Here is a 27,477-nt window from a genome sequence, read left to right on the forward strand (position 1 = left end):
GCCTTGGGACTTGGGGCTTATTATTGTGTCACTGTTATCATGTCCCAGGGCTTTTTGGGGTCCACTCGGGGCTATAGCCCTGGTCAGCCCTTCCCCTCTCAACGCCACTGGAGGTTGCTATCAATAGATTAGCAGAGAGCTGAACTATTCACAAAACAGCTCTGCAAGTATCTGCATTTGTGGGGTCAGGGTGTGTTTCTTTCCTCCAATCAGCTGTCTTGGCTGTATGCCCAGACTTCACTTCCAGTGCTGAACAGGAAGAGAAAATCTTGATGTGAACTCATTTGTCCTTTGCCTGCCTTTTTCATAATTACTTGTGCTGGGAATGTTCTAATAAGAGAATCGCACAGAGAGATGAGCTTATAGCATTGTTTAATCACAGTGGAGCCGGGGAGTGCTGTGCTGTGTTGTAGAGCTTTGTGAATCTCAGGAATGTATGGACAACATTACTGTACACTCCAGGTAAAACTTTTTCCTTTTATGTATCTGGAGCCTCAAGTAACTTATTTAAAAAAATCTCTGTTGATCCAGCAGCTTCAATACTTCATGAGCCACTAACTTGAAACAGTTAAGCAGATTAGGAGCTCTAACGTTGATGATTAGCATGCTTGTTGTGGGTCAGTGGCTTAGAAAACAGAGACAGCCAGGCAACTTTTATTTTTGGGCCTCATTCACACAGGGTGTATGAATCCATGCATATATGAGGGTCCTTTTTACCTGCATGGGAATGCACAGGTGTTCTGTTCGTCCCCAGGCCGGCAGTCTCATTGCTGTCAATTTGGACGCAGAAGATACACGGACACAGCCGTTGCTCCCAATGTGTGGGTACGGGTGCATGGCCCCAAATGCACCCGCATGGATGTCACATTGCCAGCAGAGGCTTCACATAATGCAGCCATTGCTGACTTCTTTCCAAGGCCTCGTTTACATGGGGGCCTATGCATCCATGCCCCATGTGAACGAGGCCTTGGAAGGAAGTCAGCAATGGCCGTCTCCATATTCCTCCAACTACATCTTTCCTTTAAGTGGAGGTTCACTTGAAAACTTAATTTTTAACATTAGATTGATGCTCATTTTGTCAAGGGGAATCGGGTAGTTTTTTTTAAATCGAAGCAGTACTTACCGTTTTAGAGAGCGATCTTCTCCGCCGCTTCCGGGTATGGGCTGCGGGACTGGGCGTTCCTATTTGATTGACAGGCTTCCGACGGTCGCATACATCGCGTCACGATTTTCCCAAAGTAGCCGAACGTCGGTGCGCAGGCGCCGTATCTATACGGCGCCTGCGCCAGGCTTCCGACGGTCGCATACATCGCGTCACGAGTAGCCGAAAGAAGCCTAACGTCGGTGCGGCTCTATACGGCGCCTGCGCACCGACGTTAGGCTTCTTTCGGCTACTCGTGACGCGATGTATGCGACCGTCGGAAGCCTGTCAATCAAATAGGAACGCCCAGTCCCGAAGACCATTCCCGGAAGCGGCGGAGAAGATCTATCTCTAAAACGGTAAGTACTGCTTCGATTTAAAAAAAAAACACCCGATTCCCCTTGACAAAATGAGCATCAATCTAATGTTAAAAAAAAAAAAATTCGGGTGAACTCCCGCTTTAAGTGGTTTAAAGTACAAGTAAACTCTTTTTGCACATGCTTAGTGCATATAAGAATTACAACGATGGTTTAAAAAATTACTATATATAGATTTGTTTTCATGTAAAAAAGGATCTATATGCTTTTCTGTCTCAACTCACTATGCAAATGGTGGGTGGAGATATTTTCCATGGTGTAACGCAGTCTGCATACATCACTGCAGTGTGCTCATGTCCTTTGCCCAGGCCTAAACAGAACTGATTGGTGCACTGATATTGCTTCCCAGGTAGCCGCCCGGGGTGACACTCCTGCAAGTCATGCGGGATGGCGCCATCATCTTGATTGATAGCAGTGCACTTAAAGGGACACTAAAGGTTCAGTTTTTTTTTTTTAATAACAAACATGTCATACTTACCTCCACTTTGCAGTTCGTTTTGCACAGAATGGCCGCGAATGTCCTCCTCTGGGGTCCCATGGCGGCTGTCTCGGCTCCTCCCTGCAAGAGCTGACCCCTCTGGGAAGCTCTCTCCCAAGAGGATTACCTTGCGGGCACGCTCCCGTCTTATACACTCTGCATGCATAGCCGCTGAGTGTATGAATCGGCCCCACCCCCGGCAGCTGCGTCACTGGATTTGATTGACAGCAGCGGGAGCCAATGGTAAAACGGGGGCTTGGGGGGGCCGGAGAGTGCAGGGTGTTTTTTCACCTTAATGCATAGGATGCATTAAGGTGAACAAATAAGAAAGTTTTACAACCCCTTTAAGTGTTTCTCCATAATAATCTCAAATATTTGACACTCATGAACTGTTGAAATGCTTGATTTCCTTGGTAGTCATGATGGCAGAATTACACAAGGAGGATGTGCTTTGCCACCCTGCAAGATGTGCAGGCGTGTCATGTGGGGCGGCTAGTTGGAGAACCTAGAAAGTCGGCAACACAGAAGACTGTGGATCATCTGACATAGTGTTACCACTTTGAGTATGAAGGGACTGTCAGGATCACCAAGTATTTAATGCGTGTCAGTCTATTTTTTAATGAAACTCAGACCATACATAATGTAGTAGAGTAGTTAGAGAGTCTATGAGGGAAAAAAAAAATGGTTGGGTTTACTGGCACTTTAAGGTATTTGTCAGTTTGATGGAGTTTGGCACATTTGTCATATGAAATAAGGCTGCCAAGTCTCTGTGGTGCTACCTTTGCCATCTGCTTTTGTGCTCTAGTACATATGTCCAGGGAAAGGAAATGTAAGCAGGAACTATTGTGTAGCTTGTTACACCTTCTGTTACTAAACAGAGAGGCCCAGATTCACAAAGGACTTACGACGGCGTATCTCCTGATACGCCGTCGTAAGTCCGAATGTGAGGTGTCGCATCTATGCGCCTGATTCATAGAATCAGATACGCCTCACTGTTGCCAAGATACGACTGACGTAAGTCTCTTACGCCATCGTATCTTGGGGTGCATATTTACGCTGGCCGCTAGGTGCGCTTTCATATATTTCCGCGTTGAATATGCAAATGAGCTAGATACGCCGATTCACGAACGTACTTGCGCCCGGCGTATTAAAATGCGCTGTTTACGTAAGGCGTACGACCGGCGTAACTTTACCCCTCATAAAGCAGGGGTAAGTCATGTTAAGGTATGGACGTCGGAAACATCGGAACAGCGTCGTATTTTACGTTGTTTGCGTAAGTCGTCCATGAATGGGGATGGGCGTAGGTTACGTTCAAGTCGACTAAACATTGAGCCGGCGTAAGTTAGGGAGAAAATTCAACGTGATACTGAGCATGCGCCATTCGTTAGGTGCGTCATTTACGCGGGGTCACGATTAATTTCCATACAACACACCCCCTACCAGCCAACTTTGAATTACACGGGCTTACGCCGGCCCATTTACGCTATGCCGACGCAATTTGCGGAGCAAGTGCTTTGTGAATACTGCACTTGCCTGTCTAAGTTGCGGCGGCGTAGCGTAAATAGGATACGCTACGCCCGCACAAAGATACGCCCTCCTAAGTGAATCTGGCCCAGAATCTTTACCTATTTGTTACACACATTAAATGATGATATTAACTATGCATAGAAAAGATATTGAACAGAAAGCACAAAAATCCTGCAGCAGACTTTTAACCACTTCAATACCGGGCCTATTTTGGCACTTCTCTCCTACATGCATAAATCATAATTTTTTTGTTAGAAAATTACTCAGAACCCCCAAACATTATATATGTTTTTTTAGCAGACACACTAGGGAATAAAATGCCGGCCATTGCAACTTTTTATCTCGCACAGTATTTGCGCAATAATTTTTCAAACGCCTTTTTTTGGGGAAAAAAAACGGTTTTGTGAATTAAAAAATAACAAAACAGTAAAGTTAGCCCATTTTTTTTGTATAATGTGAAAGATTAAGTTACGCCGAGTAAATAAATACCCAACATGTCACGCTTTAAAATTGCGCACACTCATGGAATGTCGCCAAACGTCAGTACTTAAAAATCTCCATAGGCGTCGCTTATTTTTTTTTTACAAGTTACAATTTTAGAGTTACAGAGGAGGTCTAGTGCTAGAATTGTTGCTGGCGCTCTAACGCACACGGCGATACCTCACATGTGTGGTTTGAACGGCGTTTACATATGTGGGCGGGACTTACGTATGTGTTCGCTTCTGAGCGCGAGCTACCGGGGACAGGGGCGTTTAAAAAAAATTTTTTATAATTTTTTTATTTATTTTACTCAATTTCTTTTATTTTTACACTTTTTTTTACATTTTTTTTTTTTGATCACTTTTATTCCTATTACAAGGAATGTAAACATCCCTTGTAATAGGAATGGTTCGTGACAGGTACTCTTTATGGAGAGATGCGGGGTCAATAAGACACCACATCTCTCCTCCAGGCTGGAAAGCATTAGATCGTGAAAAAAAATTTCACAGATCTAATGCTTTCAGCCGCGATTGCGGCTGTGTTTACATTCCAGGACCCGGGCGTGACGTCATAACATCGCGCCCGGGCCTCCGACGATCATAGAGATGACTGGTGACCATCTGGTCACCAGTCTACTCTATGGTTTCCATCCGACGCGAGCGGATCGTTTCTCCGGGTCTCCGATGGCAAAGGAGAGCCCGGAGAAGCACCGGATGGCGGCGGGAGGGGGGGGGGGGCGTCCCCTCCTGCCGCCTATAAGAACGATCAAGCGGCGAAACCGCCGCTATGATCGTTCTTATGGTGCATAGAATCGCCGGCTGAAGAGATGGATATCTGAATGATGCCTGTGGCTGCAGGCATTATTCAGATATCCCCACTCAAACCCAGGACGTCATTTCACAATGGGTGGGTATTGAAGTGGTGCCTTGTACACATGGCCGGGAAACTCGTCGAGAAAAAGCAGTCGGTTTTCCCGACGAGATTCTTGGCAAGCTTTTCTTGCAAAGCCGAGTGTACACACGGCACATTCAAAAGAACCGCCGTTCTTTTGAATGGCAAGATCGCGGTGACGTCACCGGGCTTTCACACAGGAGTGTGAGGAGCAGCTGTTTTGGGGCGCATTGCAGGCGCAATTTTTAACGCTGTAGCATCTGCAAAACACCCTCAGTGTGAAAGGGGTCTAGGACGTTTGACTGAATCTGGAAGCCTCTGTGTGATATCTAAAGAAGTGTTTTATACAGCTTAGCCTGGAGAGTGGAGTGCGAGGTGTGTTACTGGTACAAGTCGGTCTGCAAGGACCCTGAAAACCTACCTGTGGACCAGGTGGGTAAGTACTTCTGGGAAGAGGGGATTAATTAAATAAAGGACAAGGAGGATGGAAGCCTCAGGCCACCATCTGTACATGGGACAGTATTGGTTCGGGAGGCACAAAAGCTCAGCAGCCTGTATTCTCTTGGGGTGAAACCTGGCTGCATGTGACAGTGAAGTGGAAACAAGTTGGTTCCCACCCTACAAGCCAAACAAAAAAAAAAAAAAAAACACAAACGGTGGCTGCCTTTAGTAAAATGCATCTGCGGTTCACGTTAATATTTTCTAGCAAACTTCTTCTACAAAAGTCGCTTGAATGGAACTGGGCTGTAAGTGTCACCCACTGAATGAAACAGGAAATGGATGAAATTCACAGTCTGTGTGGAGACCCAGACAGATAACACTTACAAGAGTAGGCCAGCAATGCAGCTTCCATATTTCTCTCATGACAGGTGTACTTTAACCACTTAAGACCCGGACCATTATGCAGGTTAAGGACCTTGCCCCTTTTTGCGATTCGGCACTGCGTCGCTTTAACTGACAACTGCGTGGTCGTGCAACGTGGCTCCCAAACAAAATTGGCGTCCTTTTTTCCCCCCACAAACAGAGCTTTCTTTTGGTGGTATTTGATCAACTCTGCGGTTTTTATTTTTTGCGCTATAAACAAAAATAGAGTGACAATTTTGAAAAAAAATCAATATTTTTTACTTTTTGCTATAATAAATATCCCCAAAAAAGATATAGGGCCAGATTCAGGAATAATTACGGCGGCGTAACGTCCCCTTCACGTTACGCCGCCGCAAGTTTTCGGCGTAAGTGCTTGATTCACAAAGCACTTGCCTGTAAACTTGCGGCGGCGTAGCGTAAAGCCGTCCGGTGCAAGCCCGCCTAATTCAAATGGGGCGTGTACCATTTAAATTAGGCGCGTTCCCGAACGTTCTGCGCATGCTCCGTTAGAAAATTTCCCGCCGTGCTTTGCGCGAAATTACGGCGCCCCGACGTTTTTTTTGAATGGCGACGTGTGTAACGTACTTTCGTATTCCCGGACGTCTTAGGCAAAAAAAAAAAAAAAAATTGAATTTGACGCGGGAACGACGGCCATACTTCCCCAGATCTGTGCCTCGATATAATCTGTCTCAGAGGTCTACAGACAATTCCTTGGACTTCATGGCTTGGTTTGTGCTCTGACATGCACTGCTAAGGCTGCATTCACATCTGAGCGACAGCCGCGTTCGCGTGTAGCGGCGTATTTTGCCGCGAGTACAAAACTTTCACTTTTTTTTTTTTTTTTCTCAAAGTCTTCCCATTGCTGTCAATGGGAAAACGCCTATGTCGCCTGAAAAAAAGGGTCCGGGACTTTTTTTCAGGCGTTCGGCGTCTGGCGTTTTGTCGCTCAGGTGTGAATGGGGTCTAACTGTGGGACCTTATATAGACAGATGTGTGCCTTTCCAAATCATGTCCAATCAACTGAGTTTTTAATTTCTGTTCATCTAGTTGTAAGGCACACACACAATATACAGGCTTACCAAGCAGCACAGATGGATGACACCACTTTTTTTTTTAATGGTGTCTAATCTTCACCATCACGCTACTGACTGGACAGTGAAAGAGCAGCAGCAGATTGATGAGGTCATCCCTCACTTACTCTACTATCTCCTGCAGGTTCCTTGTCAGCATATTTGCATACAGCATACTTGCGTGGCTTCCTGTCACCCCCCCCCCCCACCCCAGTCTGAATGCCTCTCTATTAAGCTGGGTTCTCCACACTTTCTAAACTAAGGGTGCGCCTATTGTCCTTTAGACTTTTAGGGGGGCTGGATTGTGGCCAATGGGAGTAAAAAAAACTCCCTGACGTCAGCGGAAGTAATAATGCCTCACCTGGGGTGGCCAATGGGAGAAAAATAATTTCATAGCACCTGTGGTCAATAGCAGGAGGAATAGTGCCCCATCATTGGTATTAGTGGGAAGTAGTGCCCCATCATTGGTGTCAGTGGAAGGAATAGTGTCCCTTCATGGGTATAAGTCATAGGAATAGTGCCCCACTGTTGATGTAAGTAATAGGAATAGTGCCCCACCATTGGTGTCAATGAGAAAAGTAATGTCCCATTATTGGTGTCAGTGGAAGAAATGATGCCTTATTGTTGCCTTATTGTTGCACAGCTGGAATAGGAAGAATTATGCCCCACTGTTGGTGTCAGTGGAAAGAATGGTGCCTTATCATTGGTGTTAGTAGGAGGAATACTGGTTTGTTTCAGGAAGGAGGAATGGTGCCTCAAGAACCAGATAAAGGCCGGAAAAAAGCCACATTCAGCTGCAGTTTGGAGACCACTGCTTCAAATTTATGACTTATTAACGAATTCAGGTATGCATTAATTTGTCTTATGCCGCGTACACACGCTCAAAATTTCCGACAACAAATGTTCGATGAGAGCTTGTTGTCGTAAATTCCGACAGCAAATGTCCGATGGAGCCTACACACGGTTGGAATTTCCGACAACAAGCTCTCATCGAACATCTGTTGTCGGAAATTATGAGCGTGTGTACGCGGCATAAGACAAATTAATGCATATCTGAAATTTGAGAGCTGGTTCTCAATTTTTACGAAAACAAAAGTTCTTGTCGGAAATTCCGATTGACTGTAGCCAATTCCGCCGCACAAAAATTCCTTCGCATGCTTGGAATCATTAAACTTAAAGCGGTAGTTCACCCCCCCCCGACACATTTTACCATCGAGACAGGCATTGTAGCGTGAGCTACAGTATGCCTGTCCCGATTTTTTTAACCCCGGACTCACCTTGTAATCGTACATCGTAGATTTCGGCTCCCGCGGGGAATGGGCGTGCCTATGGAGAGGGAGGATGATTGACGGCCGGCCCTGGCACGTCACTCTCCCCGAAGACAGCCGGAGTAGGTCTCGGCTCTTCACGGCGCCTGCGCACAGGCTATGTGCAGGCGCCGTGAAGAGCCAAGCCTATTTCGGCTATTTCCGGAGAAGCGTGACGCACCAGAGCCGGCCGTCAATCATCCTCCGTCTCCATAGGCACGCCCATTCCCCGGTATCTTCGATGTACGAGTACAAGGTGAGTACGGGGGTAAAAAAATCGGGACAGGCATACTGTAGCTCGCGCTACAATGCCTGATTTTATGGTAGTAGAAAAAAATAAATAAAAATTTCCGTTCATAGGGTGAACCCCCGCTTTAATTTCGCTCGGCTCGTCGTAGTGTTGTACGTGACCGCGTTCTCGACGTTTGGAATTTCCGACAACATTTGTGTGACCGTGTGTATGCAACACAAGTTTGAGCCAACATTCCGTCGGAAATAAATCTACGGTTTTGTTGTCGGAATGTCCGATCGTGTGCACGCCGCATTAGTCTTTGTAATTGCATGTAGGTCAGCTTCAGGTTTACAAAAAAAATATTAGAAACCAGGGTCAAATATTTGGAGGGACTTATTTTCCAAACCTTTGATTCACATTTGATTCAAACCAGATGAAAATGGCAACTATAGAAAGATTTAAATTCTTCCTGCATGTCCAGAAATATATGAAACATTATTTGTTCATCCAAATGATGTATAAGAAAATCCAAAGAACACATTTTTTTTTCCTGCTTGGAATGCTTTGCGATTCAAAGAATTGGTAGGAAACGCCTGATAGGCCTTTAGCTGCTGGAGAGACTAGACCCCACGTTGCTTAATCTATTTTCTTGAAAATGTATTAACCAGGCTGCTTAAGTCCACAGGGCCCAAGAACACCTACGTCAGCAAAGCTAAAGATAGCAACAGTGAGAATTGTGCCTGCGCTCTTATCTAGATCCCTTTTACTTTCCACTGAGCTGCCGCTTGGCTGAACTTAGAGAGATGCTTCTCTCCAAGCCCAGTATGTTCACTCACATCAAAATAAACAAGGTGGAGATGACAATTAAAGGGAAACTATAGACCATGGGGCAGATCCACGTAGATCGGCGCTTCTCTCCGCCGGGCGTAGCGTATCTAAGATACACTACGCCGCCGTAATATTTTTTCGAATCCTCAAAGAAATTGCGCCGTAAGTTACGGAGGCGTAGTGTATCTTCTGCGGCGTAAGAGCGTGGAATTCAAATGGATGTGATGGGGGCGTGTTTTATGTAAATACGTCGTGACCCGACGTAAACAACGTTTTTTTTTAACGGTGCATGCGCCGTCCGTGGGGGTATCCCAGTGCGCATGCTCGAAATTAAACCGGAACAAGCCAATGCTTACGACGGTGACGTAATTTTACGCAAATCCCTATTCGCGAACGACTTACGCAAACTAATTCTAAATTAGACGCGGGAACGACGGCCATACTTAACATTGAGTACGCCTCATGATAGCAGGGGTAACTATACGCCGGAAAAAGCCGAACGCAAACGACGTAAAAAAATGCGCCGGCCGGACATACGTTCGTGGATCGCCGTAACTAATTTGCATACTCGGCGTGGAATTCGACGGAAACGCCACCTAGCAGCCGGCGGAAAAAATGCACCTAAGATCCGACGGCGTACTAAGACGTACGCCTGTCGGATCGATCCCAGATGCCGTCGTATCTTGTTTTGTAGATACAAAACAAAGATACGACGCGGGAACTTTAAAATTACGCGGCGTATCAATAGATACGCCGGTGTAATTCTTTTGTGGATTTGCCCCTATTTTTTTAATGAGCCCCTACTCCCCTATTACTGTGACAGCTACCATAAATTGTAATTCCACTTTTTCTGTCATATTTGAGAACAGTCTACCATACATATTAGTTATGTGTTCCCATTTACACATCATGCCTAAAAATACTTTTAATGTTTTCAAAAAATATTCCTTAAAGGGGTTGCTATTTTTTCCTAAATAGCTTCCTTTAGCTTAGTGCAGTTCTCCTTCACTTACCTCATCCTTCCATTTTGCTTTTAAATGTCATTATTTCTTCTGAGAAATCCTCACTTCCTGTTCTTCTGTCTGTAACTCCACACAGTAATGGGAGGCTTTCTCCCTGGTGTGGAGTGTTGTGCTCGCCCCCTCCCTTGGACTACAGGAGAGTCAGGACGCTCTCTACGTTGCAGATAGAGAAAGGAGCTGTGTGTTAGTGGGTGTCCTGACTCTCCTGTAGTCCAAGGGAGGGGGCGAGCACGACACTCCACACCAGGGAGAAAGCCTTGCATTAATGTGTGGAGTTACAGACAGAAGAACAGGAAGTGAGGATTTCTCAGAAGAAATAAGGACATTTAAAAGCAATATGGAAGAATGAGGTAAGTGAAGGAGGACTGCACTAAGGTAAAGGAAGCTATTTAGGGGGAAAAAAATCCTTTACAATCCCTTTAAGGAATATTTTTTAAGGAATATACCTATAACATGTAGAACATGTGATGACCTCCGACGTGTTTGGAGACAGCAAATCTCTTCTTCAGGGGTGCAAACGTTCAGGATCAAAGTCTTTTTCTAGCTCAAGACATACAAGAAGATACCGTATTTATCGGGGTATTGTGCGCTCCGGCGTATAGCGCGCACCCCTAATGTAGACCTGAAATTCCTGTAAAAAAACATTTTATTACTTACAGTTTTGGTGTCTTGCCCGGCGTCTGTCTGCGGCCTCGGTGGTATCCTCCCGGCTTCTCCCGCGCTGTCTCCGAGTCGAATCCCCGCTTCCCGCGCTCAGTTTGAACGCCTCGGCCGACATATACCGAGCGCAGTACACTCGGGCACGCTCAGCCACGCTCGGCTTCTCACGCATAAACGTCACAGAGCGTGACCACGAGCAAAGCCGAGCCTGGCCGAATGTACCCGAGTGTACTGCGCTCGGTATATGTCGGCGGAGGCGTTCAAACTGAGCGCGGGTATCGGTGTATATCGCGCACCCACAATTTTCCCCTTATTTTAAGGGGAAAAAAGTGTGCAGTATACGCCGATAAATACGGTACATAACATCGCTAAGCATAAAAACATAGGTGTAGATTATGATTCTGTTTTAGGATGCTGTCGTGGATGGCTGCCCGCAACACCGGGATGTCTGGACCACTGGGGTCACCAACATAGGGTAGGAGGGTTTCTCAGAAGAAATAAGGACATTTAAAAGCAAAATGAACGGATGAGGTAAGTGAAGGAGGAATGCACTAAGGTAAAGGAAGCTATTTAGGAAAAAAAATTGTACCTTTACACCCCCTTTAAGGCCCGTACACACGTTTAAATATTCTGACAACAATTGTGTGATGACGCGTTTTGTAGGAGAATCCGTCCACCTGTATGCTCCATTGGACAATTGTTGTCGGAATTTCCGACAACAGATGTTGGCTGTGCATGCTCTCAAATTGTCTGGCAACAAATGTGTTCTGTCACTTTATCCGATTGTGTGTACACAAATCCGTCGGACTAAAATCCAAATTACAAACACGCATGTTCCAAACCAATGCGAAACATCAGACAACAATAGCAGAAGTTGCCTAAAGAGCTGAAAAAACACGTGGTTTGGTGTATGTTGGCTGAAAATGTTCTGCCGTCTGTATGCAAGTTATAACAAGTGTTGTTATAACAAGTTCACAGACAATGCCATTCGGACAAAAATCCACGGATTTGTTCCGATTGAAGTCTGATCGTGTGTATGAGGCTTAACGCTTCTATTGTAATCATTTGTTTGAAACAAATTTATACACGGGACACTATAGGCAGCTTCTATTGTTTAAAATAGCTTAAAATGTGCAATTGGGGGACAGATCTTGGGACAGTTTTGTCAGTGCTTTATCATACAATGTACCATCCAAGCCTTGAGATCTTTAACCCTATGTTAAGGCAGATGCCGCGTACATACAACCGTTTTTCATGACGATTGGTCGTAAAAACCGGTCGTGTGTATGCTCCATAGCAGTTTTCGCGAGGAGAAAAATGCCTGCAAAAAAATTAGAACATGCTCTATTTTTTCTCGTTTTTTTTCCCATCGTCCTTTTTCTCGTCGCGAAAACCACTCGTGTGTATGCTTTTCCTGGGGGGGGAACGTGCATGCACAGAAATTAGCAAAAGCGTCCCACAGTGGCGCCATTCTAATGAAACTTCCTCTTTATAGTGCCCTTGTACGACCCGGCGCTTTGCTCAAGCGTTTTTTTTTTCCATGAACGGGGTGTATGCAAGACATGTAGAGAAAAACCCTTTTTTTTTGCATGACAGGAAAAAACTTTGTGTGTATGCGGCAAGAGAGTGTGCATTTCTGCTTTACACCAGATAATGAGACCTGCCAGCACAATACAGAGAGGGTTACTTATGGTAAATATAATTCCCTAGCTCCCTCCTAATAGATGGGGAAGATAGGTAGGAAGAAAAAAGGTAAGCACAAACAGATCCATAGCTCCACTCAAAACTGGTCTATGGGAATGTTTGAACATTTTTCCAGAAGCACATTTGTGAGGTCAGGCACTGATGTTGAATGTGAAGGCCTGGTTCGCATTCTCCGTTCTTATTCATTCCAAAGGTGTTCTGTCGGGTTATAGTGCAGGCCAGTCAAGTTCCTCCACTCCAAACTCACTCATCCATCTGTTTATGGACCTTGCTTTGTGCATTGGTGTGCAGTCATCAGGGCAGCCATCAGGAATTATGGGGCTCCTTACACAGCTTCAGGCATTGCCCCCTGGAGCAGAGAACCAGGGGGGGGGGGGGGGGTGTGCTGCCGCCTGAAATTGAGAAGCGGGGGGGGGGGGGGTGCCGCCGCTAATTGAGAAAAATAGGATATTCTCCTTACAAGAGAACTTGAATGGGCAAATAGACAGTTTCTTTAATCTATTCACTACCACCAGCATATGCCATACATGGCCAGCAGCAGCAGGGTTTTTTTTAAACACAATCACAGCTACTAAAGGAAATGTGTGTGTAACGGAATGACCCATGACACCCAGAGACTTTTGAAGGATGAGGGGTACTCCTGTGCCAGCGTCACTAATAACTCTTGGGTCTAGGGTCACCCTGTGCCCCTTTTGGGCATAGGGTGACTGAGAAATATTAATTATAAATTACATAAGATGTGACTGATAACTGATAATTCATATTGCAGCATATCTTGAGATATTACAAGTGGTTATTCTGACCCACACCAGGTCAGTGGAGTGTTTTCGTGGAATGTGACTTGTCAAGCTGTAGTAATTACCTCCTCTAATGCGGAGACAGGCTGTCTGGATAATGTTTAGTAATTAGCCCATCTGAAGGTGTATTGAAGCCCCATTGTGTGATGCTGGGGTGGAGAGTTCTTTGTTCCTTTGATTACTGTAACACAAGGATCCTCAAACTACGGCCCTCCAGCTGTGGTGGAACTACACATCCCATGAGGCATTGTAAAACTCTGACATTCACAAACATGACTAGGCATGATGGGAATTGTAGTTCCTGAACAACTGGAGGGCCGTAGTTTGAAGACCCCTGCTGTAACATGTTGTACTGTATATAAGAGAGCTAACCATTAAAGCATGGATTCATTCATTTGACTCAGAGAACAGAGAACAGAGCTGGTCTCGTCTTAATTCTGGGGGAATTCTTATGGAATGGATCGGGTCTGCTAGATTGTGGAGTGTCAGATAAGCTGTCATGGTTGATGGAATGAATATTGTAAACGGTGGTGACCGTTACAGCGTGTAAGGCTAGGATTATAATTATGCATATTGGGAAGCCGTGCAAAACACGAGTTTTCCTGACACTCAGAAAACACGCTGCCATTTAGCAGGTGTGCAGCGGTGCCATTACTTGTTATTGGCACTCCCATGTACCTGCAAATGCAGCACCATGCTGTTAGCTGCAGTGCATTTTCAAAAGAGGGTGAGGGACTTATTTTCATTTTTTATCTTAGGCATAGGGCAGCGACATTCAGGAACACGTGAAAAAAACACTAAGCCTAAATCTGACAAGCTGACTGTCAGGTGGAAGCGATAGGTTGACTGTATAGCCACCTGATCATTCTCCAGCACCTCTGCTACATTTTCTGATGTAGTCCAGTAAATGTTACGACTGAGCTTATGTCAGTCGACTCATTGTAACCTAACTTTTAGCAGAAAAACACCAAGCGGTCCACTAAGTCTGCCCCTTTTATTTATGCATATATATATACTGTATATATACACTATATTATAAAAAGTATTGGGACACCTGCCTTTACATGCACATGAACTTTAATGGTGTCCCAGTCTTAGTCCGTAGGGTTCAATATTGAGTTGGCCCACCCTTTGCAGCTATAAAAGCTTCAACTCTTCCAGTGTCTTGTCGAACTGTTTCCTACATGGACATGGTTTCTGCCTCGACTGCGCAGGCGCAGTAGGAGGCTACGGAAATCTCCGAGGCTCAACAGCTGATTGTCAGCTTACACGCGCTCGCTCCAGAGGCCTGCTTATACACGGCTTATACATGGCGCTCTATAGTACACGCCACTCTACACAGCAAGGGGCGGATGTGATATTGAGCAGTGATTTTGTTGATTGGTTATCCGCGGCGTAGATAACCAATCAAAAAAACACTGGTCAATATCACATCCGCCCCTTGCTGGCCCTTGCTGTGTAGAGCGGCGTGTACTATAGAGTGTATAATCAGCCATCGGGAGCGAGCGCGTCTACAGATGACAAACAGCTGTTCCCACTCAGAGTTTTCCGTCGGCTCGGTACCATATCGATGGTAGGAACCAGCTCGTTAGAACACACAGTGTGTATATTCTAATCTAATTCATCCCAAAGGTGTTCTATCGGCTTGAGGTCAGGACTCTGTGCAGACCCTTCAAGTTCCTCCACCCCAAACTGATTACATAGTCGGTTTGAAACATTGCATATACAAGGGCTCGATGCGTTTCATGGAGTATTTATATCCACTCTTCTTGCTGCTCCTGAAGAATGGATATAAATACTCCACGAAACGCGCCGAGGCCTTGTATATGCAATGTTTCAAACCGACTATGTAATCAATTTTATTCATATGTATAATTGTATATGATCATGGTTTTTAATACATTTGATGCAATAGGAAGTTCACAGATGGCGTAGGCTCAATCCGTCTCCACTGTCATGTATTACCATGTTCCTTTTTGTATATAGATGAATTATACTGTGACATTTATTAACTTGTATGAATTTTTATGGTATATGATAAATGTACTTTGTCTTGACCCCTTAGGCCGCGTACACACGGTCGTTCGAAACCAATGAGAATGGTCCGACGGACCATTTTCATCGGTTCACCGCTGAAGTGGCCTGATGGTCTGATGTGCGTACACACCATCATTCCAAAAACCGATCGGGTCAGAACGCGGTGATGTCAAACACACAACGTGCTGAATAAAACGAAGTTCAATGCTTCCAAGCATGCGTCGACTTGATTCTGAGCATGCGTGGGTTTTGAACCGATGCTTTTCTGTACTAACCATCGGTTTGGACCGATCGGTCAGCGGTCCATCGGTTCGATTTAGAAGCATGTTTTAACATTTTGGACCGAAGGAAAACAGACCGATGGGCTATACACACGGTCGGTTTGGACCGATGAAACTGAACCTCGGTCCATTCTCATTGGTTTTGTCCGACCGTGTGTATGCGGCCTTACTGTTGACTGCATGCTTCATTTAAAGTCCCACTCTTCCCCCCTTTTTTCATACGGATGAAGACTGGGGTGTCATTAAAGTTCATGTGCGTGTAAAGGCAGGCGTCCCAATACTTTTGGTAATACAGTATAGTGTGTGTTTATATTTATTTATTATCCCGGGTCACAATGTTTTTACAGTGCTTCTGGGCAGCGGGACCACAGTCTCTTGTCACATGTTAGAGAGAAGGCCATGCTAGAACCACAGAGCACAGAACTACATGCTCACCGGTCAGATTCAACGCTGTTAAGAATCTGAGCAAAGCCAGCAGCTGAAAATGAGTGCCAATTAAAATATTTAGGTTGCTTAGTGGGTAGGCAGCGTACCTTGAGTGAAATGAAATGGATGGTAATGTTTGACCGGAATGTACCTCTGATTTTGCAGCAGCAGCTTCACTTCCCGCGGGTTCTCCAGAATAATAAACCGGGGAGAACTGTCTGGGGTTATTGTGTATCACACCATGTATAAATGTATATTCCCAAAGGCTTTGTTTGTTTAGCATGTGATGGGATTTGGTTTGTCATGTACATATGTTGATCTGTCTTTGCCAACTGCTTCTTTAATGAAAGAATTTTTTTTTTTTACTCATTAAAATCTGTTCAAAGGGATTTTAACTGGTCTCATCCAATTATCTTTATAAAAGGAAATTGATTTATGTAAGGTCTTTTTCAGTAAGGTCTTTTTCTTATTCAAAGTACTAATTCTTATGTGCTATAACCCAGAGCAACCAGTCACAATTCAATCTGCTGAAGTCAGTACAGTACACAATCAAATCTGATAGGTTGGTATGGGTTTCTGCATTTAAAGTAGAACTAAAGGTGTAAGTAAACCCCCCTATCATTTTCAGCCAAGGAAGCTGCCATCTTTCTTTGCCTCTGTTTAATCGACAACTGTCATGATGCTGCACATGTGATCAGTTATGGCACCAGCCATTGGATGGTTTGACAGTTTGGTTGAGAGAACACAGGGCAGCCATCACAAAGTTATAACCCAGGCTTTAAATAGCACCAACAGTATGTGTATTTCTTTACAAAATAAACATAGACAATAAAGCTACAATGGAATTCAAGACAGAAGGTTAGCAGAGCCCTTTCCATGAGAGCTTACAATTTAAAGGGAGGGGCAAGTAATATAAAAGATAATAGTTGTGGGGGATGAGCTGATGGAGAAAGTAAAAGTTATTAGGTGGAGACGGGATAGGCTTCAATGAAGAGATGACTTTTCAGCGATCACACAGTGGACAGAGTTCGAGATAGAGGTACAGATTGTGGTAGGGAGTTTCAGAGGATGGGAGAGGCTTTGGAGAAGTCCTGGATGTGAGCATGGGAGGAGCAGATGAGGGGCCTGGAGAGCAGGAGGTCTTGGGAGAGGTGAAGAGAATGGTTTGGGTGATATTTTGAGACAAAGTTGGTGATGTAGCTCGGGGCAAAGTTGTGGATGAATGTGGTTATTACCGTGTTTCCCCGAAAGTAAAACTCACCCTGAAAATAAGACCTACTTTGGTTTTCCAGGAGGGCTGCAATATAAGCCCTACCCTGAAAATAAGGCCTCGTTTGAAGTGATTGTCTCCTCCTCTTCTCCTGCCTGTCAGTGGGGGATCTCGGCCCCCGTCCCTCTGCAATGTTCGGCTCGTGGAAGATAGCTCAGGCAGGCTATGGAAGCCCAGAGCGGCGCTATAATAAGGTACCTGACACAAAAGAATACAGAAGCACACACCTTTACCACCATATGCTACTGTAATAGAGAAAGATCTATCAGTCCACAACCACTTTACTAGGGAGAGGGGTAGAGAAGATAGCACATTAAATTGCAAGCCCTACCCCAAAAATAAGCCCTATTGTGTTTGTGGTTGCCAAAATTAATATAAGACCCGGCTTATTTTCGGGGGAAACACGGTATGATTGTTTTTTAAACTTTTTTGTTGGGTTAACGGAAGCCAATGGAAGGATTGACAGGGGCAGACAATGAGTGGTTGGTAAGGTGTATGACTCTGGCAGTAGCATGATAGACTGAAGGGGGGTAGCCTGTGTAAAGTTGGGCCAATGAGGAGAGAGATATGGTCTTTTTTTATCAAAAACTTTAATATCAGGTAAAGCCCATATGAACTTCCCTTTTTAGGACTATCATGCAGTCAGGATTCATACGCATTAATAGATGTGGGCATTTTTTATATATTTTTTTATATGTTAGATGTACTATTGTTCAGCAGCCAGAGATAAAATGTAATTTGCTGGCAGTCACTGGAGCTCTAGACTGCTGCTCAAAGCCAAGCATAGTGGTCAGACACACCCTTGCACAGTGCTCTAATTAACAATGTTGCTCAGGGAGGGTAAGTGTGCTTAAAGTGGTTGTTAACCTCTGAAATGAACAAAGCAAATCCCTCTATAGTATGTAACAGCCTCAATCCAATGTACCTAGTGTGGTTATTATCTGCTCTGTGTAAACACCACAGGATCCCAGAGAGATGGCCCCACCCCTCCCTCCAGCACCCATAAGGTGATTGACATCCCCAGCTATGTATGTTTCCCTATGAGACTGTATAGAGGGGGGTGTGTCCTTTTTTCCCACTCCGGTTTACACCCAGCTCTCCTCTCTGTGTTGTGCAGTGTGTAACATCAGATCCCTGCCTCCCACCTTCTGGAGCTCAGAAATGGTCTGAGTCATTTTTGTCAATTCCGTCTGACATTTACTTTACCATCATCATACCATCATTAGTTTTGCTGATGTTTTCAAAACCTAAAGTGGTTGTAAAGTCAGACGGTTTTTTATCTTAAAGTGGATGTAAACCCGATTTATGAAATTCGAACTGGGTACATATATCTGCAGTGTTTTCTTATCTCTCTTCAAAGCCCTAAATCCCATATATTTCTCCTGCTCCGATTTTCTGTTATCAGCTTATTAATTTCTGACAAGTTCTCTGTTAACTGTGATAAAACCAGCCTGAATTTTGTGTTGGGACGGGTGCTATGAATAGATTAGCAGATAGCTGGTCTAAGCACAGCACAGCTCTTCAAGTCTCTGCCTATGAGGAGAGGGAGTGTGTGCCTTTCCTTCAATCAGCTGTCTCACAGTGTATGGCAAGAATCCACACCCACAGGTGAATCAGGAAGAGACAATTCTAACAGGATGTGCACTTTCTAAACAGTATATAAAGCTGAAAACAGCAGATATACATGTAAAACGTATGTAGGAGGATTTGTTTAATCTCTGTGTATCATCTGAGGCTGTTCACTTCACTGGGTATATGTGAGGGCTTGAAAAAATGTGTAGAGGGCGCTAAACCACTCAGTGCTACTGAATAGTAAACCAGCGTGCTGGGTGAGAATATAAATACAATAGACTACTATTATAAAATATAAATATAATATTAAATTCCAAAAGTGTCTCTGTGTCCAAAAAAAGACCCCTCAGAATCCCCCCTGAAGACGTTGTACCCGACGAAACGTACGTCGGAGGCGGACCCGATCACGTGACGTGCCTCCCTGCCCGTACGAGCTGTCAGCTGGGACGCCGAGCCGTGCTACGGAGCTAGCACCGGACCAGACGACCCTGCCTCTTACCGCACCGCAAGGTTAGCGGTGATACGCCTGCAGCCCCAGTGCCGGGTAGGCACTTTTAGAAGTAAGAGGCCATCTAGGCCATTTGTCTTTTGTTTTTTACATTTTTTTATATACAATTAATTTTAAGCGATAATACACTATTGGCATCTCCATTGCCTTTCTTGTTTCATTTATATCCTATCTGGAATCCCTGGCATTGAGGCTCACTATTGATTTCCTGTCCGATGTGCATGCAGGCACAATCCTGCATATGTCTAGCAGACTATTGTTTAACCATAATAGTCCACGAATTCTGGTAAGCACATTTGTTTGCTTCAACACCAATTAGAGGGTGATTAAGAAGACTGGATTTGTTGGTGACGGCTTTCCTTTTCCTTTTTTGCACATTAAGAATATTCAAGAAAGAAGATTTGTTTTTTCTTTTACATGTGATGCATTGACTGAACACTTATTGGGACTTTTTTAAGATTCTGAGGGGTCTTTTTTTGGACACAGAGACACTTTTGGAATTTAATATTATATTTATATTTTATAATAGTAGTCTATTGTATTTATATTCTCACCCAGCACGCTGGTTTACTATTCAGTAGCACTGAGTGGTTTAGTGCCCTCTACACATTTTTTCAATTATCACAATCAGTATTGTTTTTGAGGTGCAGCTTTTATTTCATTTTTTATTTTCAATTTAAATGTTTGGCGCTGAATGTTAATTTTTCATATGTGAGGGCTTAAATGTGAAAATGTCCTTCGTGCTAAAGTGTGAGTGAATAAATGTCACTCTCTATCAAAGATAATGATTATAGTGAAAAAATGCAAAACCTAATAGTGTTTACAATACACAAACCAAAATATATAAATAGAGATCACTTCCCTATTTATATATGTGAGGGCTTACATCCACTTTAATGCATTCTTTGCATTAAGATTAAAAACCTTCTGTGTGCGACAGCCCCCTCAGACCCCCTAATACTTACCTGTGCTCCCTCTTGATCCAGTGATGTTGTACACAAGTCTCGGCTGTCCGGGACTCTCCCTCTTGAGACAGCATTGGGGTGCCATTGGCTCCTGCTACTATCAATCAAAGCCAGTGAGCCAATGAGGAGTGAGGCAGAGTCATGGCTCTTTGTCTGAATGGACACAGAGCAATGGCATGGCTCAGGTGACCCTATAGTAAGCTGCTTCCCGTGGTGGCACTTGGCAGGAGGGAGGCACTAGGAGTGCCGGCGAGGGACCCAAGAAGAGAAGGATCTGGGCTCCTCTGTGCAAAACCACTGCACTGAACACGTAAGTATAACATGTTTGTTATTTTTAAACTAAAAGCGAGAATTTAATATCACTTTAAAGCCCTACTGCAGGTATTAGCAACACAGCCTCCCACCCCCAACCCCATCCCAACTAACTGATGGTGTAAATAAAATAAAAAAAGGAACTATCGAAAATGCCTGTGTAATGTGGACACCTCCTATTGGTGGAGGTGACACTTTCCCATAGGCTCAAGAGGCCAGAAAACTCAAAGGCAGTGAGGAGACCAGTGCTCAAGAAGATAATGAGCAAGGGAAAATATCTGGTCCCCGGAAGTTAGCTTTGCTCATAGAGGAAATTGTGACTTTGATCCATTACATGGCAAGAGGGCTTAGGTAGAGGCAGTGGCGTAGCGTGGGGGGGTGCCAGGGGGACCATCGCCCTGGGCGCAAAATTTAGAGGGGCGCTGTCACAAGTGTGGAGAGGCGGGAGCGCCAACAACAGATGGAACATAGGAACATATGCACAATGTCATCACTTCAGGCCTTACCAGTCATTATCAAGCACGCTCTCCTCTTCTCTACAGCCACCGCTGTCTCACACAGTGGATCATGTGACAAGATTGGAGCTAGCTAAAAATAGGTAAGTCCATGGGTCAGGGAGGCGCAAATTACTTGCCTCGCCCCAGGCACTGACAACCCATGCTACGCCACTGGGTAGAGGTGTTGGAAATCAGTCAAGATTGAGAAGTAAGGTAATTGAAGGTAAATGCATTGTTTAAAATTCATGTTTTGCCCAGAGTCTGGCTTTATTGGCTCTGATAAACATAAGATTGCCAAAAATGAAAATTCATATTTTATTCTGTCCGACAAAAATAAATCTAAATTCCTTGTCTTACAATTCTGAAGAGAGCCATATCATATCTATTACAATCAGTGCAAGGTGTTCCAGAAGCTTTGCTACTAAAATTACAATCAAGAAGAAGAAATCTGGGTAAAAATGTATGTTTGGTAGCATCTTTATTCTACGGTATGCATTGACCATCTGTGTAATAAAATCATTTTAATACGCTTGACGGACGATTGTGTCAGTCACGAGTCCAACAAAATGAATATGAAAATGATATATGTGAAGAAGCTGCCATTCTTTGAAGCCTCTTGTAAGTCTACAGACAGTACATTGCTTGTTTTCTTCATTTCAGTGTGTGCCACATAAGGGCCATGGATTTGTTCTCGGAGCCTACGAGTGCACTTGCAAGCCTGGATTTTATCATCCTGACATCTTTTCAGTGAATGGCTTTCAAAGTAAGTGCCTTTTGGTTGAGCAAGAAGAAAAAAAGAAAAAGAGTGACATTAATAATGCACGACTCCTTTTTATCCTTGTCAGGGTTATACAGTAAATTCCCAATGGTTTACAACTTTATAATTATATAATCACTTAAAGTGGAACTCTAGTCAGGGAAATATTTACCAGTAAGCTTATATAACATATAAAATATCTTTTTACCTTTTGCATTGTCTTGCAAACCTTAAAGGGGTTGTAAAGGTACAATTTTTTTTTCCTATTTTTTTTTTCCTAAATAGCTTCCTTTAGTGCAGTCCTCCTTCACTTACCTCATCCTTCCATTTTGCTTTTAAATGTCCTTATTTCTTCTGAGAAATCCTCACTTCCTGTTCTTCTGTCTGTAACTACACACAGTAATGCAAGGCTTTCTCTCTGGTGTGGAGTGTCGTGCTCGCCCCCTCCCTTGGACTACAGGAGTGTCAGGTCGCCCACTAACACACAGCTCCTTTCTCTATCTGCAACGTAGAGAGCGTCCTGACTCTCCAGTAGTCCAAGGGAGGGGGCGAGCACGACACTCCACACCAGGGAGAAAGCCTTGCATTACGGTGTGAAGTTACAGACAGAAGAACAGGAAGTGAGGATTTCTCAGAAGAAATAAGGACATTTAAAAGCAAAATGGAAGGATGAGGTAAGTGAAGGAGGACTGCACTAAGGTAAAGGAAGCTATTTAGGAAAAAACAGCGAGGAGTACCGATCCTTTTTTTTATATATTTGCCAATACCAATTACCAATACCTGCCAGTGTAATAAAAAAAAATCTCGGCCTATGAAATTTCCTCGACCTCGTCACTTCCGGTGCGGCTACGTCAGCAAGCAGCTGTTCGCAGGGCTTTACCGCGCATGCACGACTTCACCATTGTTTTATCGCTCATGCATGGATGCAATTCCCCCCGCCCCTAGGCTGTTCTTTCTAATAACCCATACCGAAGGAAAGTGGGAGATAGAGCGGTGCTTGGAGAGGGGGGTGGGCCGCACACAGTGCTATGCATGGGGCCCACTCCCCTCTCCAAGCAGCGCTCTATCTCCCCCTCCCACTTTCCTTTAGTACGGGTTAGTTGAAAGAACAGCCTAGGGGTGGGGCTGGACGCGGTGCTGCCGATGACGAGTTTAAACAAATCGCCGCTCCGCTCACCCACAGGTCTATAATTTTTCTGGACCTGAAAATTGCGTCCACGATAAAGCAGCAGTGAAGTCGCGCATTTGCGGTAAAGCCCAGCGAACACCTGTTTCGTGACGTAGCCAAACTGGAAGTGATGCGTCAAGATATTTCATAAGTCCAGGATTTATTTAGAACGCCAGCAACTGTTTTGTTTACACTTCAGCTGTCAGAAGGGTAACCCTGCTGACAGCTGAATGAGTGATTGGTTGTCAGGGACGTGGTGGCCCTTCTTCTTAACCCCTTTGGTGATAACTTTGTCATTACTTAAGATAACAACTCAATACATATATTGTTTTTTTAAGGTCAAACAAGGCTTTTTCTTCTTAAATATTGTTTTACAACAATTGGTGTTTTTTTTTTTTCACAATCCTTAGACAATTAAATGTAACAAAACTTAAAAAAAAATAAAAAAAACTTTTTCTTTTTTGAGCAGTGTTAGTTTAAAAATAAATAGTATTACTGCAGATAAAAAAAGTGTACATTTTATTCAATGTGTCCTGTTTAAAATGACTTCAAAATTATGATTCTCATACAAAGCACTGAAAAGTTATTTAAAAAAGAAATCATTTATATTTATTTTGTACTGTAAAATGTGTAAATATATATTAAATTGGTGTAAAAGTTTTAACAAACAAAAATAAAAAATTGTTTTATTCTGCAGTTTGCAGCTTACCAATTTTATATGTGCTGGCTGCATTAGTTTTCTTTTCTTTGGCTTGTTCCCCTTTGTTTTCACCTGGTGATCTGGCCAGGAAACGAGGAATAAGCACAGGAGGCACATCAGCATTGTAAGTCTGGGTGGAAGGTAGTGTTAAATGTATTAGCAGATTTAGGCCTGATTCACACCTATGCAGGTTGCAGTTTGCATATTGCAGGTGCATTTTGCGTTTTTCAATACACATCTTTAAACCATTGAAGTCTATGGAACCAAAAACTGTCCCTTTTCATAAAATGCACAAATGTGAACTACATCCATAGGAAACCATGTTAAATGGACTGCAGTGTGTTTCTGCAAAACTGTAAATGCACTAAAAAATGCAAAGGTGTGAACCAGGCCTTAAAATCACTATTAAATTGACACAATTATATTCTGCAATTTGTCCTGTTTAAAATGACATGGAAATTATGATTCTGGTACAAAGCACTGACAAGTTATTTACAAATGAAATACATTTCTTTTTTCAATTTTGTACTGTGAAATGTATAAATATATGTTAAAGGTGTAAAAATATTAACAAAGCAAACAAAAACAACAAAAAAAGTTTTAATTATTAAAAGTTTATGAAATAGAAATGAAAAAAGTAAAAAATCAGCAGGAAAATAATAATTAAATGGAGAAGGAGAATAACGAGTTAATTAGGGCTGATTAGAGTCAATTGAGGGTTAATAAGGGGTTGAACAGAGGAATATTTAATACAAAAAAACAATAACTTTTCTTTACTTGACAGGTTGCCTTTATCTGCAGATCGAAGTTCATCCCTTTGATCTGTAGATGAATAAACAGAAAGATACAAAATTAAACAATGTTTATTTCTATCTTTTTGTTTTAGCAGTAATGTTGTTGATAAACATTGTCAGGCTGCTTTTTTTTTTTTTTTTACAGCTCTAATTGCCTGGACATTTCTTTTGTTTACACTTCAGCTGTCATTGGTTGTTAAAGTGGAGGTTCACCCGGAAATGTTAATTTTTAACATTAGATTGAGGCTCATTTTGTCAAGGGGAATCGGGTAGTTTTTTTTAAAAATGAAGCAGTACTTACCGTTGTAGAGAGCGATCTTCTCCGCCACTTCCGGGTATGGGCTGCGGGACTGGGCGTTCCTATTTGATTGACAGTCTTCCGACAGGCTTCCGACGGTCGCATCTATCGCGTCACGATTTTCCGAAAGTAGCCGAACGTCGGTGTGCAGGCGCCGTATAGAGCCGCACCGACGTTCGGCTTCTTTCGGCTACTCGTGATGCGATGTATGCGACCGTCGGAAGACTGTCAATCAAATAGGAACGCCCAGTCCCGAAGACCATACCCGGAAGCGGCGGAGAAGATCGCTCTCTAAAACAGTAAGTACTGCTTCGTTTTTAAAAAAACTACCCGATTCCCCTTCACAAAATGAGCATCAATCTAATGTTAATTTTTTTTTTTTCGGGTGAACTCCGGCTTTAAGGACACAACACCAGCTTCTTAACCTGTAATTGCCACATTTTTTTTCTTTTGCCGCATTTTTTTCTGTTTACATTGCAGCTGTCAGTGGGGGAATCCCACTGACAGCTAAAAGAACCGATCCACACACAGAACCGCAGCTCCGCCCCCTCCCTCTCCTCATTGGCTCACTGGCTGTGATTTCCAGCAGCAGGAGCCGCTGCTGGTTTAGCCAATGAGGAGGGAGAGACCCAGCAGAGCCGAGGCTTTCATATATGTAGATATAGCTCTGGAGAAAGATCAGGCTCAGGTAAGTACCCTGTATTTGGGGAGCTGCTGCACAGATGAGGGTTCTTTTACCTTCATGCATAGAATACATAAAGGTAAAAAACCTTGAGCCTTTAGGACCACTTTAAGTTTGTTATTTTTCAATTTCCTTGAACAGACCCAGCTGTCCAGACAAAGTAGCAGTTAGGGGGTTGAGACAAACCATTTAACACTGACAGGGGTGCTTACGATGGTCAGCTTTTATTTATGTCAGACCTTTATTCCAAAAGAAACAGCAGGAACAGGCTGAGATTCCAACGGACAGGCTGAATGTACCAAGTTGATCGATCATCTTGGGTACAACCATCCTGCCGGATTCACTTGCAATTATAGCCTGGTCGAAATGCCTTTTCCCACCCCCGCCAGTAGAAGACAATTACTCAGCAGGAGGGATTGCCCTGTCAACACTGTCTGTCAGTGGCGGCTGGCGGTTTAATTTTTTTGGGAGGGGGGGTGGTCAATTGGCCAGCCGGGTCACGGAGGTCACAGGCGGCACCCCCCTGGTCGGTCATTTAGTAGTTGGGGCCCCCCACTTCAGCCCCGGAAGATTTTACCCCCTTCCTGACCAGAGCACTTTTTGCCTTTTCGGCACTGTGTCACTTTAACTGACAATTGCGCGATCGTGTGATGCTTTACCCAAACAAAATTTGTGGCGTTTTTTTCCCCCACAAAAAGAGCTTTCGTTTGGTGGTATCTGATCACCTCTGCGGTTTTTATTTTCTGCGCTTATAGCAAAAGAACAGCGACAATTAAAAAAAAAAAAACAATGGGGCAGATCCACGTAGCGTGGCGCATTGTTGCGTCCGGCGTAGCGTATCTCTGATACACTACGCCGCCATAATTTACAGCGTATTTTCCTTATCCTGAAAGAATTTGCGCCGTAAGTTATGGTGGCATAGTGTAACTTTGGCGGCGTAAGGGCGCGCAATTCAAATGGATGTGATGGGGGCGTGTTTTATGTTAATACGTCTTGACCCGACGTAAATGAATTTTTTTTTGAACGGCGCATGCGCCGTCCATGGGGGTGTCCCAGTGCGCATGCTCGAAATTAACCCGCAACAAGCCAATGCTTACGACGTGAACGTCATTCTATGCAAAGCCCTATTCGGGAACGACTTACGCAAACGACATAAAAAATGCAAAATTCGACGCGGGAACGACGGCCATACTTAACATTGAGTAGGCCTCATATAGCAGGGGTAACTATACTCTGAAAAAAGCCTTACGGAAACAACGTAAAAAAAGCGCCGGCCGAACGTACGTTCGTGGATCGCTGTATCTAGCTAATTTGCATACTCAACGCGGAAATCGACAGAAACGCCACCTAGCGGCCAGCGTAAATATGCACCTTAGATCCGACAGCGTACTAAGACGTATGCCAGTCGGATCTAGCCCAGCTTCAGGCGTATCTTGTTTTGTGGATACAAAACAAAGATACGCCGGAGCAAACTAGAAGTTATGTGGCGTATCAATAGATACGCCATCGTAACTTCTTTGAGGATCTGGCCCATATCTTTTACTTTTTGCTATAATAAATATCCCAATTTTTTTCCCAAAAACAATTTTTTTCCTCAGTTTAGGCTGATACGTATTCTTCTACATATTTTTGGTAAAAAAATAAATATCGCAATAAGCGTATATTGATTGGTTTGCGCAAAAGTTATAGCGTCTACAAAATAGGGGATAGAATTATAGCATTTTTTTTATTATATTTTTTTTTTACTAGTAATGGCGGCGATCTGCGATTTTTATCGGGACTGCGACATTATGGCGTACACTTTTGACACATTTTTGGGACCATTGACAATT

At 43.8% G+C, this 27,477-nt stretch overlaps 1 protein-coding gene across 1 annotated transcript in view; it reads left to right on the plus strand.

Annotated features, from left to right (window-relative positions):
• The window catches only part of GPR158 (G protein-coupled receptor 158), a 309,748-nt gene that overhangs the window by 136,850 nt on the left and 145,421 nt on the right, over nt 1-27,477 (plus strand). Inside the window, exon 3 of the mRNA XM_040352535.1 lies at nt 21,907-22,009. Within this exon, the coding sequence (XP_040208469.1) occupies nt 21,907-22,009 (103 nt within the window). The remainder of the gene's footprint in view (nt 1-21,906; nt 22,010-27,477) is intronic.

This window comes from Rana temporaria, chromosome 5 (genome assembly GCF_905171775.1).
Source record: "Rana temporaria chromosome 5, aRanTem1.1, whole genome shotgun sequence".
Lineage (NCBI taxonomy): Eukaryota > Metazoa > Chordata > Amphibia > Anura > Ranidae > Rana > Rana temporaria.